The sequence below is a fragment of the Oncorhynchus tshawytscha genome, unplaced genomic scaffold (genome assembly GCF_018296145.1).
Source record: "Oncorhynchus tshawytscha isolate Ot180627B unplaced genomic scaffold, Otsh_v2.0 Un_contig_673_pilon_pilon, whole genome shotgun sequence".
NCBI lineage: Eukaryota > Metazoa > Chordata > Actinopteri > Salmoniformes > Salmonidae > Oncorhynchus > Oncorhynchus tshawytscha.
Genome location: NW_024609787.1, coordinates 80,001 through 100,600, shown reverse-complemented (window position 1 = coordinate 100,600; position 20,600 = coordinate 80,001). Strand labels below are relative to the sequence as shown.

Here is a 20,600-nt window from a genome sequence, read left to right as displayed (position 1 = left end):
TACAGAGACAGAAACAGTCCCAAGGGACCCAGACAACCTTCAGCTCAGCGAACACTGTATTCTGCTCCCAGTACAGCAGCTCTCCTGGAACAACAGAAAGACAAGCCTACTGGTACTATTAGACTGATAGTCTACTATTAGACTGACAGAATACTGTAGTCTACTATTAGACTGACAGAATACTGTAGTCTACTATTAGACTGACAGAATACTGTAGTCTACTATTAGACTGACAGAATACTGTAGTCTACTATTAGACTGACAGAATACTGTAGTCTACTATTAGACTGACAGAATACTGTAGTCTACTATTAGACTGACAGAATACTGTAGTCTACTATTAGACTGACAGAATACTGTAGTCTACTATTCTACTATTAGACTGATAGAATACTGTAGTCTATTATTCTACTATTAGACTGATAGAATACTGTAGTCTACTATTAGACTGACAGAATACTATTAGAATATAGAATACAGAGGCTACAGTATTCTATTATTAGACTGACAGAATACTTAGACTGATTAGACTGATAGAATACTGTAGTCTACTATTAGACTGACAGAATACTTAGACTGATAGAATACTGTAGTCTACTGATAGAATACTGTAGTCTACTATTAGACTGACAGAATACTGATAGTCTACTATTCTACTGACAGAATACTGTAGTCTACTATTAGACTGACAGAATACTGTAGTCTACTTATTAGACTGATAGTCTACTATTAGACTGAGTCTACTATTAGACTGACAGAATACTGTAGTCTACTATTAGACTGACAGAATACTGTAGTCTACTATTAGACTGACAGAATACTGTAGTCTACTATTAGACTGACAGAATACTGTAGTCTACTATTAGACTGACAGAATACTGTAGTCTACTATTAGACTGACAGAATACTGTAGTCTACTATTAGACTGACAGAATACTGTAGTCTACTATTAGACTGATAGAATACTGTAGTCTATTATTCTACTATTAGACTGACAGAATACTGTAGTCTACTATTAGACTGACAGAATACTGTAGTCTACTATTAGACTGACAGAATACTGTAGTCTACTATTAGACTGACAGAATACTGTAGTCTACTATTAGACTGATAGAATACTGTAGTCTACTATTAGACTGATAGAATACTGTAGTCTACTATTAGACTGATAGAATACTGTAGTCTACTATTAGACTGATATAATACTATTAGAATGATAGAATACTGTAGCCTACTATTAGACTGATAGAATAGCAGGCTACAGTATTCTACTATTAGACTGATAGAATACCATTAGACTGATAGAATACTGTAGCCTACTATTAGACTGATAGAATACTATTAGACTGATAGAATACTGTAGTCTACTATTAGACTGATAGAATAGCAGGCTACAGTATTCTACTATTAGACTGATAGAATACTGTAGTCTACTATTAGACTGATAGAATACTGTAGTCTACTATTAGACTGATAGAATACTATTAGACTGATAGAATACTGTAGTCTACTATTAGACTGATAGAATACTGTAGTCTACTATTAGACTGATAGAATACTGTAGTCTACTATTAGACTGATAGAATACTATTAGACTGATAGAATACTGTAGTCTACTATTAGAATGATAGAATACTGTAGTCTACTATTCCACTGATAGAATACTGTAGTCTACTATTAGACTGATATAATACTGTAGTCTACTATTCCACTATTAGACTGATAGAATACTGTAGCCTAATATTAGACTGATAGAATACTATTAGAATGATAGAATACTAGAATGATAGAATACTATTAGAATGATAGAATACTATTAGAATGATAGAATACTATTAGAATGATAGAATACTATTAGACTGATATAATACTATTAGAATGATAGAATAGCAGGCTACAGTATTCTACTATTAGACTGACAGAATACTGTAGTCTACTATTAGACTGATAGAATACTGTAGTCTACTATTAGACTGATAGAATACTGTAGTCTACTATTAGACTGATAGAATACCATTAGACTGATAGAATACTGTAGCCTACTATTAGACTGATAGAATACTGTAGTCTACTATTAGACTGATAGAATACTGTAGTCTACTGATAGAATAATGTAGTCTACTATTAGACTGATAGAATAGCAGGCTACAGTATTCTATTATTAGACTCCTGTAGAAAATCTAATCATATTTTTTAAAGTATCCCATCCTATAGGACAGTATCAATCAAAATTATCTTAAAAATTCTGAATATATTTTCAATTTGGTACATTTAATTGTGTAGCCTACACTTCCATTGATTTTTAAGCTTGTCACCAACTATTTAACATGGCTAACGGCTACAGTACGTCCACATGGCTAACGGCTACAGTACGTCCACATGGCTAACGGCTGACAGTACGTCCACATGGCTACAGTACGTCCACATGGCTACAGTACGTCCACATGGCTACAGTACGTCCACATGGCTACAGTCCACATGGCTACAGTACGTCCACATGGCTACAGTACGTCCACATGGCTACAGGCTACAGTACGTCCACGTGGCTACAGTACGTCCACATGGCTACAGTACGTCCACATGGCTACAGTACGTCCACATGGCTAACGGCTACAGTACGTCCACATGGCTACAGTACGTCCACATGGCTACAGTACGTCCACATGGCTACAGTACGTCCACATGGCTAACGGCTACAGTACGTCCACATGGCTACAGTACGTCCACGTGGCTACAGGCTACAGTCCACGTGGCTACAGTACGTCCACATGGCTACAGTACGTCCACATGGCTACAGTACGTCCACATGGCTACAGTACGTCCACATGGCTACAGTACGTCCACGTGGCTAACGGCTACAGTACGTCCACATGGCTACAGTACGTCCACATGGCTACAGTACGTCCACATGGCTAACGGCTACAGGCTAACGGCTACGTCCACATGGCTAACGGCTACAGTACGTCCCACGTGGCTAACGGCTACAGTACGTCCACATGGCTAACGGCTACAGTACGTCCACATGGCTACAGTACGTCCACATGGCTAACGGCTACAGTACGTCCACGTGGCTAACGGCTACAGTACGTCCACGTGGCTAACGGCTACAGTACGTCCACATGGCTAACGGCTACAGTACGTCCACATGGCTACAGTACGTCCACGTGGCTAACGGCTACAGTACGTCCACGTGGCTAACGGCTACAGTACGTCCACGTGGCTAACGGCTACAGTACGTCCACGTGGCTAACGGCTACAGTACGTGGCCACATGGCTACAGTACGTCCACGTGGCTAACGGGCTAACGGCTACAGTACGTCCACATGGCTAACGGCTACAGTACGTCCCACGTGGCTACAGTACGTACGTCCACGTGGCTAACGGCTACAGTACGTCCACGTGGCTAACGGCTACAGTACGTCCACATGGCACGTGGCTAACGGGCTACAGTACGTCCACGTGGCTAACGGCTACAGTACGTCCACACGTGGCTAACGGCTACAGTACGTCCACGTGGCTAACGGCGTCCACATGGCTACAGTACGTCCACGTGGCTAACGGCTACAGTACGTCCACGTGGCTAACGGCTACAGTACGTCCACGTGGCTAACGGCTACAGTACGTCCACGTGGCTAACGGGCTACAGTACGTCCACGTGGCTAACGGCTACAGTACGTCCCACGTGGGCTAACGGCTACAGTACGTCCACGTGGCTAACGGCTACAGTACGTCCCGTGGCTAACGGCTACAGTACGTCCCACGTGGCTAACGGCTACAGTACGTCCACGTGGCTAACGGCTACAGTACGTCCACGTGGCTACGTACGTCCTAACGGTACAGTCCACATGTGGCGTGGCTAACGGCTACAGTACGTCCCACGTGGCTAACGGCTACAGTACGTCCCACGTGGCTAACGGCTACAGTACGTCCACGTGGCTAACGGCTACAGTACGTCCACGTGGCTAACGGCTACAGTACGTCCCACGTGGCTAACGGCTACAGTACGTCCACGTGGCTAACGGCTACAGTACGTCCACGTGGCTAACGGCTACAGTACGTCCACACGTGGCTACAGTATGTCCACGTGGCTACAGTACGTCCACATGGCTAACGGCTACAGTACGCCCACATGGCTAACGGCTACAGTACGTCCACGTGGCTAACGGCTACAGTGGCTACGTCCACACATGGCTACAGTACGTCCACATGGCTACAGTACATCCACATGGCTACAGTACGTCCACATGGCTAACGGCTACAGTACGTCCACATGGCTACAGTACGTCCACATGGCTACAGTACGTCCACATGGCTACAGTACGTCCACATGGCTACAGTACGTCCACATGGCTACAGTACGTCCACGTGGCTACAGTACGTCCACATGGCTACAGTACGTCCACATGGCTACAGTACGTCCACATGGCTAACGGCTACAGTACGTCCACATGGCTACAGTACGTCCACATGGCTACAGTACGTCCACATGGCTACAGTACGTCCCACATGGCTAACGGCTACAGTACGTCCACATGGCTACAGTACGTCCACGTGGCTACAGTACGTCCACGTGGCTACAGTACGTCCACATGGCTACAGTACGTCCACATGGCTACAGTACGTCCACATGGCTACAGTACGTCCACATGGCTACAGTACGCCACATGGCTACAGTACGTCCACATGGCTACAGTACGTCCATGGCTACATGGCTACATGGCTACAGTACGTCCACATGGCTACAGCTACAGTACGTCCACATGGCTAACGGCTACAGTACGTCCACATGGCTAACGGCTACAGTACGTCCACATGGCTAACGGCTACAGTACGTCCACATGGCTAACGGCTACAGTACGTCCACATGGCTAAGTACGTCCACATGGCTGCAGTACGTCCACATGGCTAACGGCTACAGTACGTCCACATGGCTAACGGCTACAGTACGTCCACATGGCTACAGTACGTCCACATGGCTAACGGCTACAGTACGTCCACATGGCTAACGGCTACAGTACGTCCACATGGCTACAGTACGTCCACATGGCTAACGGCTGCAGTACGTCCACATGGCTACAGTACGTCCACATGGCTACAGTACGTCCACGTGGCTACAGTGGCTACAGTACGTCCACATGGCTACAGTACGTCCACATGGCTACAGTACGTCCACATGGCTACAGCTACGTGGCTACGGCTACAGTACGTCCACATGGCTAACGGCTACAGTACGTCCACATGGCTACAGTACGTCCACGTGGCTACAGTACGTCCACGTGGCTAACGGCTACAGTACGTCCACATGGCTAACGGCTACAGTACTACACGTGGCTAATGGCTACAGTACGTCCCACGTGGTGGCTAAGTACGTCCACGTGGCTAACGCTACAGTACGTCCACATGGCTAACGGCTACAGTACGTCCACGTGGCTAACGGCTACAGTACGTCCACGTGGCTAACGGCTACAGTACGTCCACATGGCTACAGTACGTCCACGTGGCTAACGGCTACAGTACGTCCACATGGCACAGTGGCTAACGGCTACAGTACGTCCACATGGCTACAGTACGTCCACGTGGCTAACGGCTACACGTGGCTAACGGCCGTCCACGTGGCTAACGGCTACAGTACGTCCACGTGGCTAACGGCTACGTGGCTAGGCTACAGTACGTCCACGTGGCTAACGGCTACAGTACGTCCACGTGGCTAACGGCTACAGTACGTCCACGTGGCTAACGGCTACAGTACGTCCACGTGGCTAACGGCTACAGTACGTCCCACGTGGCTAACGGCTACAGTACGTCCACGTGGCTAACGGCTACAGTACGTCCACGTGGCTAACGGCTACAGTACGTCCACGTGGCTAACGGCTACAGTACGTCCACGTGGCTAACGGCTACAGTACGTCCACGTGGCTAACGGCTACAGTATGTCTACATGGCTAACGGCTATGTCGACATGGCTAACGGCTATGTCGACATGGCTAATGACTACAACATGGCTAATAACTACAGTATGTTGATGCAGTAGTAGAATGGCAGCATTGGGACTGAGCACAGCAGGCAGGCAAGCAGTGATTATTGTGCTAAGTAGCCTTTGTTTTGGACACAATGAACAATAACTGCTGAAGGAGAGGGCCATCCAATCCAAACCCTCTTAATTAAGAAGGCCTGGGCTATCCAAGCTAACAATCCAAACCCTCTTTAGAAGGCCTGGGCTATCCAAGCTAACAATCCAAACCCTCTTAATTAAGAAGGCCTGGGCTATCCAAGCTAACAATCCAAACCCTCTTAATTAAGAAGGCCTGGGCTATCCAAGCTAACGATCCAAACCCTCTTAAGAAGGCCTGGGCTATCCAAGCCCTCTAATGGGTAGGATGTGCTGCCAAATAATGACAGAGACGACAGACCACAGCCAAAGCCAACCAAACAGCAACCTTGTGTTAGTGGTGAATGATGCTGCACATTTTGCTAGTTGATTAGTGGTGATTTTATGACGTTTTAATGGCTTTGTTACGACTATATTAATGTAAATGAGTGACAGACCGGTTTGAACTGGGCGGCGTAACCTGGTAACTGGGTATTCCATTCATGGACTCCAACTGCTTAAGTACCTATTTTTATTTTACCAGGTAAGTTGACTGAGAACACGTTCTCATTTACATCAACGACCTGGGGAATAGTTACAGGGGGAGAGGAGGAATGATTAGACAACGACCTGGGGAATAGTTACAGGGGAGAGGAGGAATGATTAGACAACGACCTGGGGAATAGTTACAGGGGAGAGGAGGGGGATGAATGAGCCAATTGTAAACTGGGGACGATTAGGTGACCATGATGGTATGAAGGCCAGATTGGGAATTTAGTCAGGACACCGGGGTTAACACCCCTACTCTTACAATAAGTGCCACGGGATCTTTAGTGACCATAGAGAGTCAGGACACCGGGGTTAACACCCCTACTCTTACGATAAGTGCCACGGGATCTTTAGTGACCATAGAGAGTCAGGACATTCGTTTTAACATCCCATCCGAAAGACAGCACCTTACACAGGGCAGTGTCCCCAATCACTGCCCTGGGGCATTGGGATATTTTTTAGACCAGAGGAAAGAGTGCTTCTTACTGGCCGTCCAACACCACTTCCAGCAGCATCTAGTCTCCCAACCAGAAGATACTATCGTCAGTCCCTGGTTGGGGGATTTTTTTTACGAGCCCCGACGCTCGTTCTGAACTCAGTCAAAGACACTGCATCTTAGTGCAAGAGGCATTGCTTACAGTCCCTGGTTCGAATCCAGGCCGCATCACATCCGGCCGTGATTGGGAGTCCCAAAGGGCTGCGCACAATTGGCCCAGCGTTGTCCGGGTTTGGCCGGGGTATGCCGTCATTGTAAATAATAATTTATTCTTAACTGATTTGCCTAGTTAAATAAAGGTTAAATAAAACGTGCGGTACAGTTTTGTAAACTGAGAGAAATCTTTTTTTTTTTTAACAATGGTTAAATTACAACACACTTTTAAAGGGTTACGGTCAGTGTTCCCACACGGCCATATATATATATATATCCATGTTACTGCGCTTGTTTAGGGAAGACAGAGGTGGCCACCTGGGATAACTAGCATGCTTTAAACACCTGTGCGTAAGCTAACTGAGGAGGAAGTGCAGTCATCTGGAGACAGCATATGGATCTGGGGCTAAACTGCCACAGTAAGTAGATTTTTCGCTGTTATGAAAGATAAGGGGTATATCAGCATGTGATTGGAAAAACGTTTCACAAGCAATATTTACTGACGTTTCTAAATGTTAAAACACAGCGTGGATATTGTAGTTCCCACGCAGCTAACCGTGGGCGACGCTAACCTCTGAAAACCCTACGGATATAAGAAGGGTTTCCAGACCTAGTAACTGTGTAGGTCGGTAAGGTCGATCCTTATAACCATCTCCTGGATGGTCTGACCATAGAATTATTCTAATTCAAGAATTTCAGTGAATATTTATTATGGGTTTGACTGGCATCCAACTCAAGGTGAAACACCACTTCTTACACATGAAGAATGAACTCTCAGCCAGTCAATAATAAGAATATAATACAGTAGGCGTGTGTTCTAGATTACGTTCTATTAGGTTCTAAATACTCAAGCCGTGTGTTCTAGATTACGTTCTATTAGGTTCTAAATACTCATGCCGTGTGTTCTAGATTACGTTCTATTAGGTTCTAAATACTCATGCCGTGTGTTCTAGATTACGTTCTATTAGGTTCTAAATACTCAAGCCGTGGTTTATTGCCAACTATGCTTATAACGGAGGCTGCAGTGAATGCACTGACATTAAACCTGGTCCGAGCTATTTCTAGTACCGTTTTCGCCTTCATAAGCAAAGGCTGACAAGTGTGCCACATTAAAACTGCCATAGACTACAGTCAGTATAGACTACAGTCAGTATAGACTACAGTCAGTATAGACTACAGTCAGTATAGACTACAGTCAGTATAGACTAGTCAGTATAGACTACAGTCAGTATAGACTACAGTCAGTATAGACTACAGTCAGTATAGACTACAGTCAGTATAGAAGTCAGTATAGACTACAGTCAGTATAGACTACAGTCAGTATAGACTACAGTCAGTATAGACTACAGTCAGTATAGACTACAGTCAGTATAGACTACAGTCAGTATAGACTACAGTCAGTATAGACTAGTCAGTATAGACTACAGTCAGTATAGACTACAGTCAGTATAGACTACAGCCAGTATAGACTACAGCCAGTATAGACTACAGTCAGTATAGACTACAGTCAGTATAGACTACAGTCAGTATAGACTACAGTCAGTATAGACTACAGCCAGTATAGACTACAGTCAGTATAGACTACAGTCAGTATAGACTACAGTCAGTATAGACTACAGTCAGTATAGACTACAGCCAGTATAGACTACAGTCAGTATAGACTACAGCCAGTATAGACTACAGTCAGTATAGACTACAGTCAGTATAGACTACAGTCAGTATAGACTACAGTCAGTATAGACTACAGTCAGTATAGACTACAGCCAGTATAGACTACAGCCAGTATAGAAGTCAGTATAGACTACAGTCAGTATAGACTACAGTAGTAGACTACAGTCAGTATAGACTACAGTCAGTATAGACTACAGTCATAGACTACAGTCAGTATAGACTACAGTCAGTACTACAGTCAGTATAGACTACAGTCAGTATAGACAATATAGACTAGTCAGTATAGACTACAGTCAGTATAGACTAGTCAGTATAGACTAGTCAGTCACTACAGTCAGTATAGACTACAGTCAGTATAGACTAGTCAGTATAGACTACAGTCAGTATAGACAGTATAGACTACAGTCAGTATAGACTAGTCAGTATAGACTACAGTCAGTATAGACTACAGTCAGTATAGACTACAGTCAGTATAGACTACAGTCAGTATAGACTACAGTCAGTATAGAAGTCAGTATAGACTACAGTCAGTATAGAAGTCAGTATAGACTACAGTATAGACTACAGTCAGTATAGAAGTCAGTATAGACTACAGTCAGTATAGACTACAGTCAGTATAGACTACAGTCAGTATAGACTACAGTCAGTATAGACTACAGTCAGTATAGACTACAGTCAGTATAGACTACAGTCAGTATAGAAGTCAGTATAGACTACAGTCAGTATAGACTACAGTCAGTATAGAAGTCAGTATAGACTACAGTCAGTATAGAAGTCAGTATAGACTACAGTCAGTATAGACTACAGTCAGTATAGACTACAGCCAGTATAGACTACAGTCAGTATAGAAGTCAGTATAGACTACAGCCAGTATAGTCAGTATAGACTACAGCCAGTATAGACTACAGTCAGTATAGACTACAGTCAGTATAGACTACAGCCAGTATAGACTACAGTCAGTATAGACTACAGCCAGTATAGACTACAGTCAGTATAGACTACAGTCAGTATAGACTACAGCCAGTATAGACTACAGTCAGTATAGACGACAGTCAAGTGGTCAGCTCTTCTGTAACGTTTGGTCTATTAAACTTACTGTAACATAACTAGCTATGTTTCTAACGTATCCGATTACACTGACGCTGGATACAGCACTTGTTTACCTTTTTAATATAATGTATTCACCAAGAACTGTTGTCACGTTCAAGTGTCAATGTCTTTACAGTAAAAGGCAACATTTTAGCCTACAAGTGCATGACTGTGTATTATAACTGAATAGGCTATTTCAGCAACTGGTGTCCCACTCAAAACGAGCCCGTATTGTTATCTAGACTATCAAATGACAAGGACATTGTTTGTTATGGACAGTGGACGGTCAAACAAGCGCCACTTTCCCCGAGCAGAAAACTCTGGAAACAAAATGACATTTATAAACAACCACGACAATCTTTGCACACACTCGAATATGTATCATGCTATTGCAACAGTTAGTAAATCAACTACGAATCGAAATGTCGGTCACATACCTGTAAAAAGTAGCAGGGACAACAAAGTAACGCAGATCGTGATCCCACTGGCAGACGGGCGGTCCGTCCGGTGTCCGGTCATTATCTGTGAACACAACTCAGTGAGACGACAGAAACGGACAACACACCGCTGGCCTGTCTGAGGGGTTGTCACTATATGGCCAAGCTGCAAAACCCGGAAGTTCTACAATTTTATCTTCTTTAAAAACTAACGCTAACATTAACCATACTCCTAGACGTGTGCCTGACCTACGCTTAAATGAAGAGCAAAAAGCGAATTGACGTCTTCATACATTTTCACGATTTATGCCAATTTCGACTTTGCAGCTTGCCACTATAGTGGGAAATGTCTACTGTGGACTTCTTAGTTAGGTAATGACTGGTGCATTGTGGGATAGATTCCAGCGCCACAGGCACATATCTCCAAATATGAACAAGAGCAAAATCAGATTACGCGAAATTGAGTCCATACAGTAGGATCAAGCCAAACTAGCAGTCTATTTAAAGCCAAACTAGCAGACTATTTAAAGCCAAACTAGCAGACTATTTAAATGAGTTATCTTACTACTGGCTCTCGTGCCTGGAAACATGGACTATTACAATGGATTGTTACTACAGCAGATTGGAAAGCGAGTCCAATGAGAGAAATAGGCTGGAATATAATAGAATAGCACTGTTAGAATAGTGAGTTAGAATAGAATAGCACTGTTAGAATAGTGAGTTAGAATAGAATAGCACTGTTAGAATAGTGAGTTAGAATAGAATAGCAGTGTTAGAATAGAATAGTGAGTTAGAATAGCATAGCACGGTTAGAATAGCGAGTTAGAATAGAATAGTACTGTTAGAATAGAATAGCACTGTTAGAATAGAATAGTACTGTTAGAATAGAATAGCACTGTTAGAATAGAGAGTTAGAATAGGGAGTTAGAATAGAATAGCACTGTTAGAATAGAATAGCACTGTTAGAATAGAATAGCACTGTTAGAATAGAATAGCACTGTTAGAATAGAATAGTACTGTTAGAATAGAATAGCACTGTTAGAATAGAATAGCACTGTTAGAATAGAATAGTACTGTTAGAATAGAATAGCACTGTTAGAGTATAATAGTACTGTTAGAATAGAGAGTTAGAATAGGGAGTTAGAATAGAATAGCACTGTTAGAATAGTGAGTTATTATAGCATAGCACAGTTAGAATAGAATAGTACTGTTAGAATAGAATAGCACTGTTAGAATAGTGAGTTAGAATAGAATAGCACTGTTAGAATAGAATAGCAGTGTTAGAATAGAATAGCAGTGTTAGAATAGAATAGCACTGTTAGAATAGTGAGTTAGAATAGAATAGCACTGTTAGAATAGTGAGTTAGAATAGAATAGCAGTGTTAGAATAGAATAGTGAGTTAGAATAGAATAGCACTGTTAGAATAGTGAGTTAGAATAGACTATTCCTACTGTTTGATTCTGGAGGTGAAGAAGAGGCCCAATCCAATGACAATAGATGATCAATGTGTTCACCCCACTCCTTGAATGACTGAAATAAGACCGCTTACTGCTGTGAACTCATGTTGGACAGCCTGGTTCCTTCCCTGGTTCCAGCATTGTCCATGTGTGTTTGGACAGCCTGGTTCCAGCATTGTCCATGTGTGTTTGGACAGCCTGGTTCTTTCCCTGGTTTCTGCGTGTTTGGACAGCCTGGTTCCAGCATTGTCCATGTGTGTTTGGACAGCCTGGTTCTTTCCCTGGTTTCTGCGTGTTTGGACAGCCTGGTTCCTTCCCTGGTTTCTGCGTGTTTGGACAGCCTGGTTCTTTCCCTGGTTTCTGCGTGTTTGGACAGCCTGGTTCCTGGAATATAATAGAATAGCACTGTTAGAATAGTGAGAGAGAATAGCATAGCACTGTTAGAATAGTGAGTTAGAATAGCATAGCACGGTTAGAATAGTGAGAGAGAATAGCATAGCACTGTTAGAATAGAATAGCACTGTTAGAATAGAATAGTACTGTTAGAGTATAATAGTGCTGTTAGAATAGAATAGCACTGTTAGAATAGAATAGCACTGTTAGAATAGAATAGCACTGTTAGAATAGAATAGCACTGTTAGAATAGAATAGCACTGTTAGAATAGAATAGCACTGTTAGAATAGAATAGTACTGTTAGAATAGAATAGCACTAATGACAATAGAGAGAAATAAGACCGCTATAATAGTACTGTTAGAATAGAGAGTTAGAATAGGGAGTTAGAATAGAATAGCACTGTTAGAATAGTGAGTTATTATAGCATAGCACAGTTAGAATAGAATAGTACTGATAGAATAGCAGTTAGAATAGAATAGCAGTGTTAGAATAGAATAGCAGTGTTAGAATAGTGAGTTAGAATAGAATAGCACTGTTAGAATAGTGAGTTAGAATAGACTATTCCTACTGTTTGATTCTGGACGTGAAGAAGAGGCCCAATCCAATGACAATAGATGATCAATGTGTTCACCCCACTCCTTGAATGACTGAAATAAGACCGCTTACTGCTGTGAACTCATGTTGGACAGCCTGGTTCCTTCCCTGGTTCCAGCATTGTCCATGCGTGTTTGGACAGCCTGGTTCCTTCCCTGGTTCCAGCATTGTCCATGCGTGTTTGGACAGCCTGGTTCTTTCCCTGGTTCCAGCATTGTCCATGTGTGTTTGGACAGCCTGGTTCTTTCCCTGGTTTCTGCGTGTTTGGACAGCCTGGTTCCTTCCCTGGTTTCTGCGTGTTTGGACAGCCTGGTTCTTTCCCTGGTTTCTGCGTGTTTGGACAGCCTGGTTCCTTCCCTGGTTCCAGCATTATCCATGCATTTCCACTCAGACTGTGGGTCTGGACCCCCCTATGGTTTCCACTCTTTAGAGCAGTGGTTCCCAGACTGTGGGTCTGGACCCCCCTATGGTTTCCACTCTTTAGAGCAGTGGTTCCCAGACTGTGGGTCTGGACCCCCCTATGGTTTGTGGTGTTACACATCATTCATTATTATACAGTACAATTCTTAAAATGGGTCACAGGAGCCCAGACTCAAATCTACATTGTCTGTTTTGAGTTACACCACTTATGGTAGGTTGACTCAGACACCTCAATTGGTGGGTCAGGAAGCATAGTGGACACAGGCACAGGAAGCATGTGGACACAGGCACAGCTGGACAGGTTCTGCACTGAGAGGGGGGAGGTTGACTCAGACACCTCAATTAGTGGGTCAGGAAGCATAGTGGACACAGGCACAGCACTGAGGGGGGGTGGGTTGGGGTGAGGTAGAGGACAGGCGAGGACACCTTCCATTTCCATATAGGACAAGATATAGAGAAAGCTGTGGAACAACACACACACACACACACACACACACACACCATTAGCAGTCTTCACTGCACAACTGATTATAAAACATACAAGTCTATTTATGTAGAGCAGTGACGAAGAAGTAATCATCTTTAAATCAGAGACATTATTATTTTTAACAAGACAATTAAGTGACCAATTACATCTGAACCTTTTAAAATGTCTGGACATTATTGGACAACTTTAGCGTCATGTGACTTGAGGGGGGGGTCGTGATAGGTCAATAGGAATTAAACGTCTTCTGCATACAACGTTTACATAAACGAGAGAAAGAAACGTCATTGAAGGGGGGAGCAGCTGATAGTTGAAGCAGCAAGCGTCATCTTGGACCGTAGAGAAGTGCCACACAGATAGGTTTAGAAAATTCTGGAAACTTTTACCCAAATTCCCCAGAAATGTCAGCCGGAATTAAGAGGGAATAAGCAGAACACACCAAAATCCTCTAAAAACCGGGATTTCTGGAAAATTTGTGTTTTTTTTTTTAATGTAAGCCGCACACACAGACCAAACATGTACATTCACTCATTTTATACAGACTCATATCATTTCTTAAGAAGAAAAACAACCTTCGGGTGCATCACTGGTATTCACCATCAGGCTGGTGACAATTAAATACAATTTTTTATATTTTTTTTAAAGATCATTACCCATGATGCACCACACAGGAAAGTACAGTCAGCAAAAAAACAAACTGGCTTCCATTTTGAACATTGTTTATTTTGTACATATTCAGCTCTGTGCAGTGGAATACAACTGTGAATGTAAAAAGGTCATTCTGTAAATGGGAAGGAGAGTAAAAGCAGAAAGTATCTAAACATTTTTTTAAACTACCCACGTTTGACTACCCAAACAACAACCGGACTTGAATTTAAAATAATAAAAAAATATTGGGTAGGTCCCCAAATGGCACCCCGGTCACCATAAGGCTCGAGTCAAAAGTAGTGCACTACATAGGGAAAAGAGTGCCATTTGGGGACGCACTCTGGTGGGGGGGGGGCAGGAAAGCATATTGTTGGACACAAACACACCTACGAAAACACCCACATTCTCGGTGTTGTCCAGAATGAGAGAAAAAAAAAAAAACTTTCCAAGAAAACACAAGCTCTTTCTTTCTGACCTCACGTTCCCTTTAAACAAATGATTATACCGCTATAATAAACCCCAAGACATTCTCCAGTAATGCAGTGACAGCTGTTTGTGGTTGTTTGGTTGTTTGAAAGCACAAAGTTAAGGCACAACCAGGTCAACAACCGCTGCAGGGGGACAGGACTGCACCAGGTTAATTAAAACATTTTTTAATTTTTTTTAAATGTGCATCATTTTGTACAATTTACAGCAATCCCACTTTCAACTTCACACAGCACCCCCCCCCAACAAAATATACAAATAATCTTAATGGTGGCGATTCCTTTGATCTTGAAGCATTATGAATGTGTTAATTGTTTGACGACAACATCAAATCCAGCTCACGTGCAAATCATTCAGGACTTTACAGTCTCCATTTAGACACAACAGGTGGGTGGAATAGGAGGGGGGGTGCATATCAAAATGGCACCCTATTCCCCTAAATAGTACACTACTTTGGGTTGAAAAAGAGGCTGGCGTTTGGAACACGGCCACGTGTAGCTTTGTACTTTAAACTAAAAACAATGTTTAAATGATTGTGAATCATTTCTGCATCAATGTTAAAACACTGTTTTATTTCCGTGTTACACATCTAAAAAAAAACACAACGGGTTTTGTGTGTTCTCTCTCTGCATCATTTCTGACTATAATAATATTACATGAGGTCTGCGTTTAATCAACAACAACGGCTGGATACAATTAAAGAACCACAAATAAACAAAACAAGTCTAAATGACTTTCAACATGGCAGGAGAAAGAGTTCGCTCACGTCCAAAAAATGAACCCTATTCCCTATATAGTGCACTACTTTAGACCAGAGCCCTATTCCCTATATAGTGCACTACTATAGACCAGAGCCCTATTCCCTATATAGTACACTACTTTAGACCAGAGCCCTATTCCCTATATAGTGCACTACTATAGACCAGAGCCCTATTCCCTACATAGTGCACTACTATAGACCAGAGCCCTATTCCCTACATAGTGCACTACTTTAGACCAGAGCCCTATTCCCTATATAGTGCACTACTTTAGACCAGAGCCCTATTCCCTATATAGTGCACTACTATAGACCAGAGCCCTATTCCCTATATAGTGCACTACTTTAGACCAGAGCCCTATTCCCTATATAGTGCACTACTATAGACCAGAGCCCTATTCCCTACATAGTGCACTACTTTAGACCAGAGCCCTATTCCCTATATAGTGCACTACTATAGACCAGAGCCCTATTCCCTATATAGTGCACTACTTTAGACCAGGGCCCTATTCCCTATATATTGCACTACTTTAGACCAGGGCCCATAGGGGTAGTGCACTACTTTAGACCAGGGCTCATAGGGGTAGTGCACTACTATAGACAAGGACCCATAGGGTAGTGCACTACTATAGACCAGGACCCCATAGGGTAGTGCCCTACTATAGACCAGGACCCCATAGAGGTAGTGCACTACTATAGACCAGGACCCCATAGAGGTAGTGCACTACTATAGACCAGGACCCCATAGAGGTAGTGCACTACTATAGACCAGGACCCCATAGAGGTAGTGCACTACTATAGACCAGGACCCCATAGGGGTAGTGCACAACTTTAGACCAGGGGCCCTTAGGGGTAGTGCACTACTTTAGACCAGGGCCCCATAGGGGTAGTGCACTACTTTAGACCAGGGCCCCATAGGGGTAGTGCACTACTTTAGACTAGGGCTCCATAGGGGTAGTGCACTACTTTAGACTAGGGCTCCATAGGGGTAGTGCACTACTTTAGACCAGGGGCCCTTAGGGGTAGTGCACTACTTTAGACCAGGGCTGCCTGAGGGAGGAAAGATACTTAAAATGGCCGCCAATATAGAGTTAAGACAGAAAACCAAAGAAGCCAAAAAATACAACATGGACGACTAACTGATCGCTCACGTTATCAGCCCCCCTCTTCTCTAAACTCCTTTCAATCGAAGACGTAGGCCCCCTGGGGGGGGGTTGCACCAACACCACCTGCCAAAATCACTGTCTCGCAACAAGTTATCCTCCCAATGTCTCACAAACGCTTCCACTTCTGGATACAAAATCTGATGCAGTCAGTATGTTAAAAGAGTATTGTAGCTAGTAGGCAGGAGAAGAGAGAGAGAGAAAAAAAAAGAGAGCTTATGGTTTTTGTCTTTATTAATACAGATCATTCAAAAGGAAGCCACCGCCACCAGCCTGCCTTTCCTCCGCCGGCTCGACTAAAAACTAAAGAAAATGCAATAAGGGATTACATTCTCCAGGAAATAAACATTCAGATTATTGGTATAAATTCAAAAGCTTAAATAGGAGGCTTTAACTTTAACCTGCACATAAAGCAAATTCAATGTATAGCCCCAAACTCAACTCCTTGAAAAATCATGGGGCCAGTCTCGTTAAAAAAAGGGGATGGAGGGAGGAGAGGATGGAGGGAGGAGAGGATGGAGGGAGGAGAGGATGGAGAGAGGAGAGGATGGAGAGAGGAGAGGATGGAGGGAGGAGAGGATGGAGGGAGGAGAGGATGGAGGGATGGAGGAGAGGATGGAGGATGGAGGGAGGATGGAGGGAGGAGAGGATGGAGAGGAGAGGAGAGATGGAGGGAGAGGAGGAGGAGGAGGAGGAGAGGATGGAGGGAGGAGAGGATGGAGAGAGGAGATGGAGGAGGAGAGGATGGAGAGGAGAGGATGGAGGGAGGAGAGGATGGAGAGAGGAGAGGATGGAGGGAGGAGAGGATGGAGGGAGGAGAGGATGGAGAGGATGGAGAGAGGAGAGGATGGAGAGAGGAGAGGATGGAGAGAGGAGAGGATGGAGAGAGGAGAGGATGGAGGGAGGAGAGGATGGAGAGAGGAGAGGATGGAGAGAGGAGAGGATGGAGAGAGGAGAGGATGGAGAGAGGAGAGGATGGAGAGAGGAGAGGATGGAGAGAGGAGAGGATGGAGAGAGGAGAGGATGGAGAGAGGAGAGGATGGAGAGAGGAGAGGATGGAGGAGAGGATGGAGAGAGGAGAGGATGGAGAGAGAGAGGATGGAGAGAGGGAGAGGATGGAGGGAGGAGAGAGGATGGAGGGAGGAGAGGATGGAGAGAGGAGAGGATGGAGGGAGGAGAGGATGGAGGGAGGAGAGGATGGAGAGGAGGGAGAGGATGGAGAGAGGAGAGGATGGAGAGAGGAGAGGATGGAGAGAGGAGAGGATGGAGAGAGGAGGATGGAGAGAGAGAGGATGGAGGGAGGAGAGGATGGAGGAGGAGAGGATGGAGAGAGGAGAGGATGGAGGGAGGAGAGGATGGAGAGAGGAGAGGATGGAGAGAGGAGAGGATGGAGAGAGGAGAGGATGGAGGGAGGAGAGGATGGAGGAGGAGAGGATGGAGAGAGGAGAGGATGGAGAGAGGAGAGGATGGAGAGAGGAGAGGATGGAGGGAGGAGAGGATGGAGAGAGGAGAGGATGGAGAGAGGAGAGGATGGAGAGGAGAGGATGGAGAGAGGAGAGGATGGAGGGAGGAGAGGATGGAGAGAGGAGAGGATGGAGGGAGGAGAGGATGGAGGGAGGAGAGGATGGAGAGAGGAGAGGATGGAGGGAGGAGAGGATGGAGGGAGGAGAGGATGGGGAGGAGAGGATGGAGGGAGGAGAGGAGGAGAGGAGAGGATGGAGGGAGGAGAGGATGGAGGGAGGAGGATGGAGGGAGGAGAGGATGGAGGGAGGAGATGGATGGAGGAGGAGAGATGGAGGGAGGAGAGGATGGAGAGAGGAGAGGATGGAGGGAGGAGAGGATGGAGAGAGGAGAGGATGGAGGGAGGAGAGGATGGAGAGAGGAGAGGATGGAGAGAGGAGAGGATGGAGGGAGGAGAGGATGGAGAGAGGAGAGGATGGAGAGAGGAGAGGATGGAGGGAGGAGAGGATGGAGGGGAGGATGGAGGGAGGAGAGGATGGAGGGAGGAGAGGATGGAGAGAGGAGAGGATGGAGGGAGGAGAGGATGGAGAGAGGAGAGGATGGAGGGGAGGATGGAGGGAGGAGAGGATGGAGAGACAAGAGAAAGAAGGGGGGTTGTTTCTCTCTCATATATTGTTTTAAATATGCCATTAGAACGAAATGTTGTGTTTCCTTGTTTAAATCCATAAAGTTTGTAATACAAAAAAAAAGAACAAACAAATTAAATAGTGTCGACGGGGCACCGGCGAATCACATCTCCAGCTTAGACCACGCCCCCCTCCCCCTAGTCTCCAATCTCTCAGCCCATTGGTTGTTCAAGTGGTCTTCCAAAGTTTTGTTTTCAAAACTCTGATTGGTCTTTACAACAAAAAACACCGCATGACTGTCAGTCTAAAGCCTCCCACCACTCCTGTGGTCCAGACAGGTTGTGGACAACCAACAGTCAAGTCCCACTTAAAAGAGAAAACAAAGCCCTGTGAGTTGAGACAGACGGTTCGACCAGCCCTGTGAGTTGAGACAGTTCACCCAGCCCTGTGAGTTGAGACAGTTCACCCCAGCCCTGTGAGTTGAGACAGTTCACCCCAGCCCTGTGAGTTGAGACAGACGGTTCGACCAGCCCTGTGAGTTGAGACAGCCCCCAGCCCTGAGTTGAGACAGACACCCAGCCCTGTGAGTTGAGACAGTTCACCCCAGCCCTGTGAGTTGAGACAGACGGTTCACCCAGCCCTGTGAGGTGAGTTGAGACAGACGGTTCAACCAGCCCTGTGAGTTGAGACAGTTCACCCCAGCCCTGTGAGTTGAGACAGACCCCAGCCCTGTGAGTTGAGACAGACAGACCCCAGCCCTGTGAGTCAGACGGTTCGACCCAGCCCTTCGACCAGCCCTGTGAGTTGAGACAGACGGTTCGACCCAGCCCTGTGAGTTGAGACAGACGGTTCGACCCAGCCCTGTGAGTTGAGACAGACGGTTCGACCCAGCCCTGTGAGTTGAGACAGACGGTTCGACCCAGCCCTGTGAGTTGAGACAGACGGTTCGACCCAGCCCTGTGAGTTGAGACAGACGGTTCCTGTGACCCAGCCCTGTGAGTTGAGACAGACAGACAACTCACAGGGCTGGGGTGAACCGTCTGTCTCAACTCACAGGGCTGGGGTGAACCGAGACAGACGGTTCACCAAGCTGCCATCACCTCCAGTAGAGGCTTGTTAAGGGGAGACTGGAGGAAGGGGGGCTTGTGTTGAGGTGAGACTGTTACACAGGGGTAAGAAGGAGCTGTCAGGGCTGGTGTGGTGGTATCTGTGGGGTTGAGGGAGAGAGGAGGCTGGGGTAATCTGCCCCCCCCCCCTCAGGAGAAGCCTAGAGAGTTAGCGTCAGGGCTGGTGTGGTGGGGTTGAGGGAGAGAGGAGGCTGGGGTAATCTGCCCCCTCAGGAGAAGCCTAGAGAGTTCGTGTTAGAGCTGCTGTCAGGGCTGGTGTGGTGACGTAGTCTGGACATGGTGTTCATGTAGGTGTTCGAGGGCTTCAGGGAGGTGGTACAGCCCTGGGCCTGAGGGAAACGCTGGTGGTAACGGTCCAGACGCAGGTAGTTCACCGTCACCAGCTTACCTGGGAGGGGGGCAGTAGGTAGGGACATGGGGTTCAGTAGGTAGGGAGGGGGCAGTAGGTAGGTAGGGAGGGAGAGAGAGAGGCGGTCAGGTAGGGAGGAGAGAGAGAGG

At 45.3% G+C, this 20,600-nt stretch overlaps 2 protein-coding genes across 8 annotated transcripts in view; both read right to left on the bottom strand.

The window, feature by feature from the left end:
* msrb3 (methionine sulfoxide reductase B3) overlaps positions 1-10,861 on the bottom strand; it is a 44,182-nt gene extending 33,321 nt beyond the window's left edge. For 2 of the 6 annotated variants that reach the window (XR_006082834.1, XM_042318109.1), the window contains exons 1-2: positions 10,737-10,856; positions 10,484-10,568 (exon numbers count right to left, since the gene is read on the bottom strand). Coding sequence is in view for 3 of the 6 variants with exons in the window: in XM_042318109.1 (XP_042174043.1) it covers positions 10,484-10,568; positions 10,737-10,778 (127 nt within the window). In the remaining 3 variants the exon portion in view is untranslated. Of the gene's footprint in view, positions 1-10,483 lie in introns of all 6 variants that reach the window. The other 4 variants (XM_042318110.1, XM_042318113.1, XM_042318112.1 and 1 more) reach the window with 3 other exon arrangements.
* Positions 10,862-19,984: 9,123 nt separating this feature from the next.
* Positions 19,985-20,600, bottom strand: part of lemd3 (LEM domain containing 3) — a 47,580-nt gene continuing 46,964 nt past the window's right edge. Inside the window, exon 12 of one of the 2 annotated variants that reach the window (XM_042318103.1) lies at positions 19,985-20,490. In XM_042318103.1, the coding sequence (XP_042174037.1) occupies positions 20,312-20,490 (179 nt within the window). In that variant the 3' untranslated portion in view covers positions 19,985-20,311. The remainder of the gene's footprint in view (positions 20,491-20,600) is intronic. The other variant, XM_042318104.1, reaches the window with a different exon arrangement.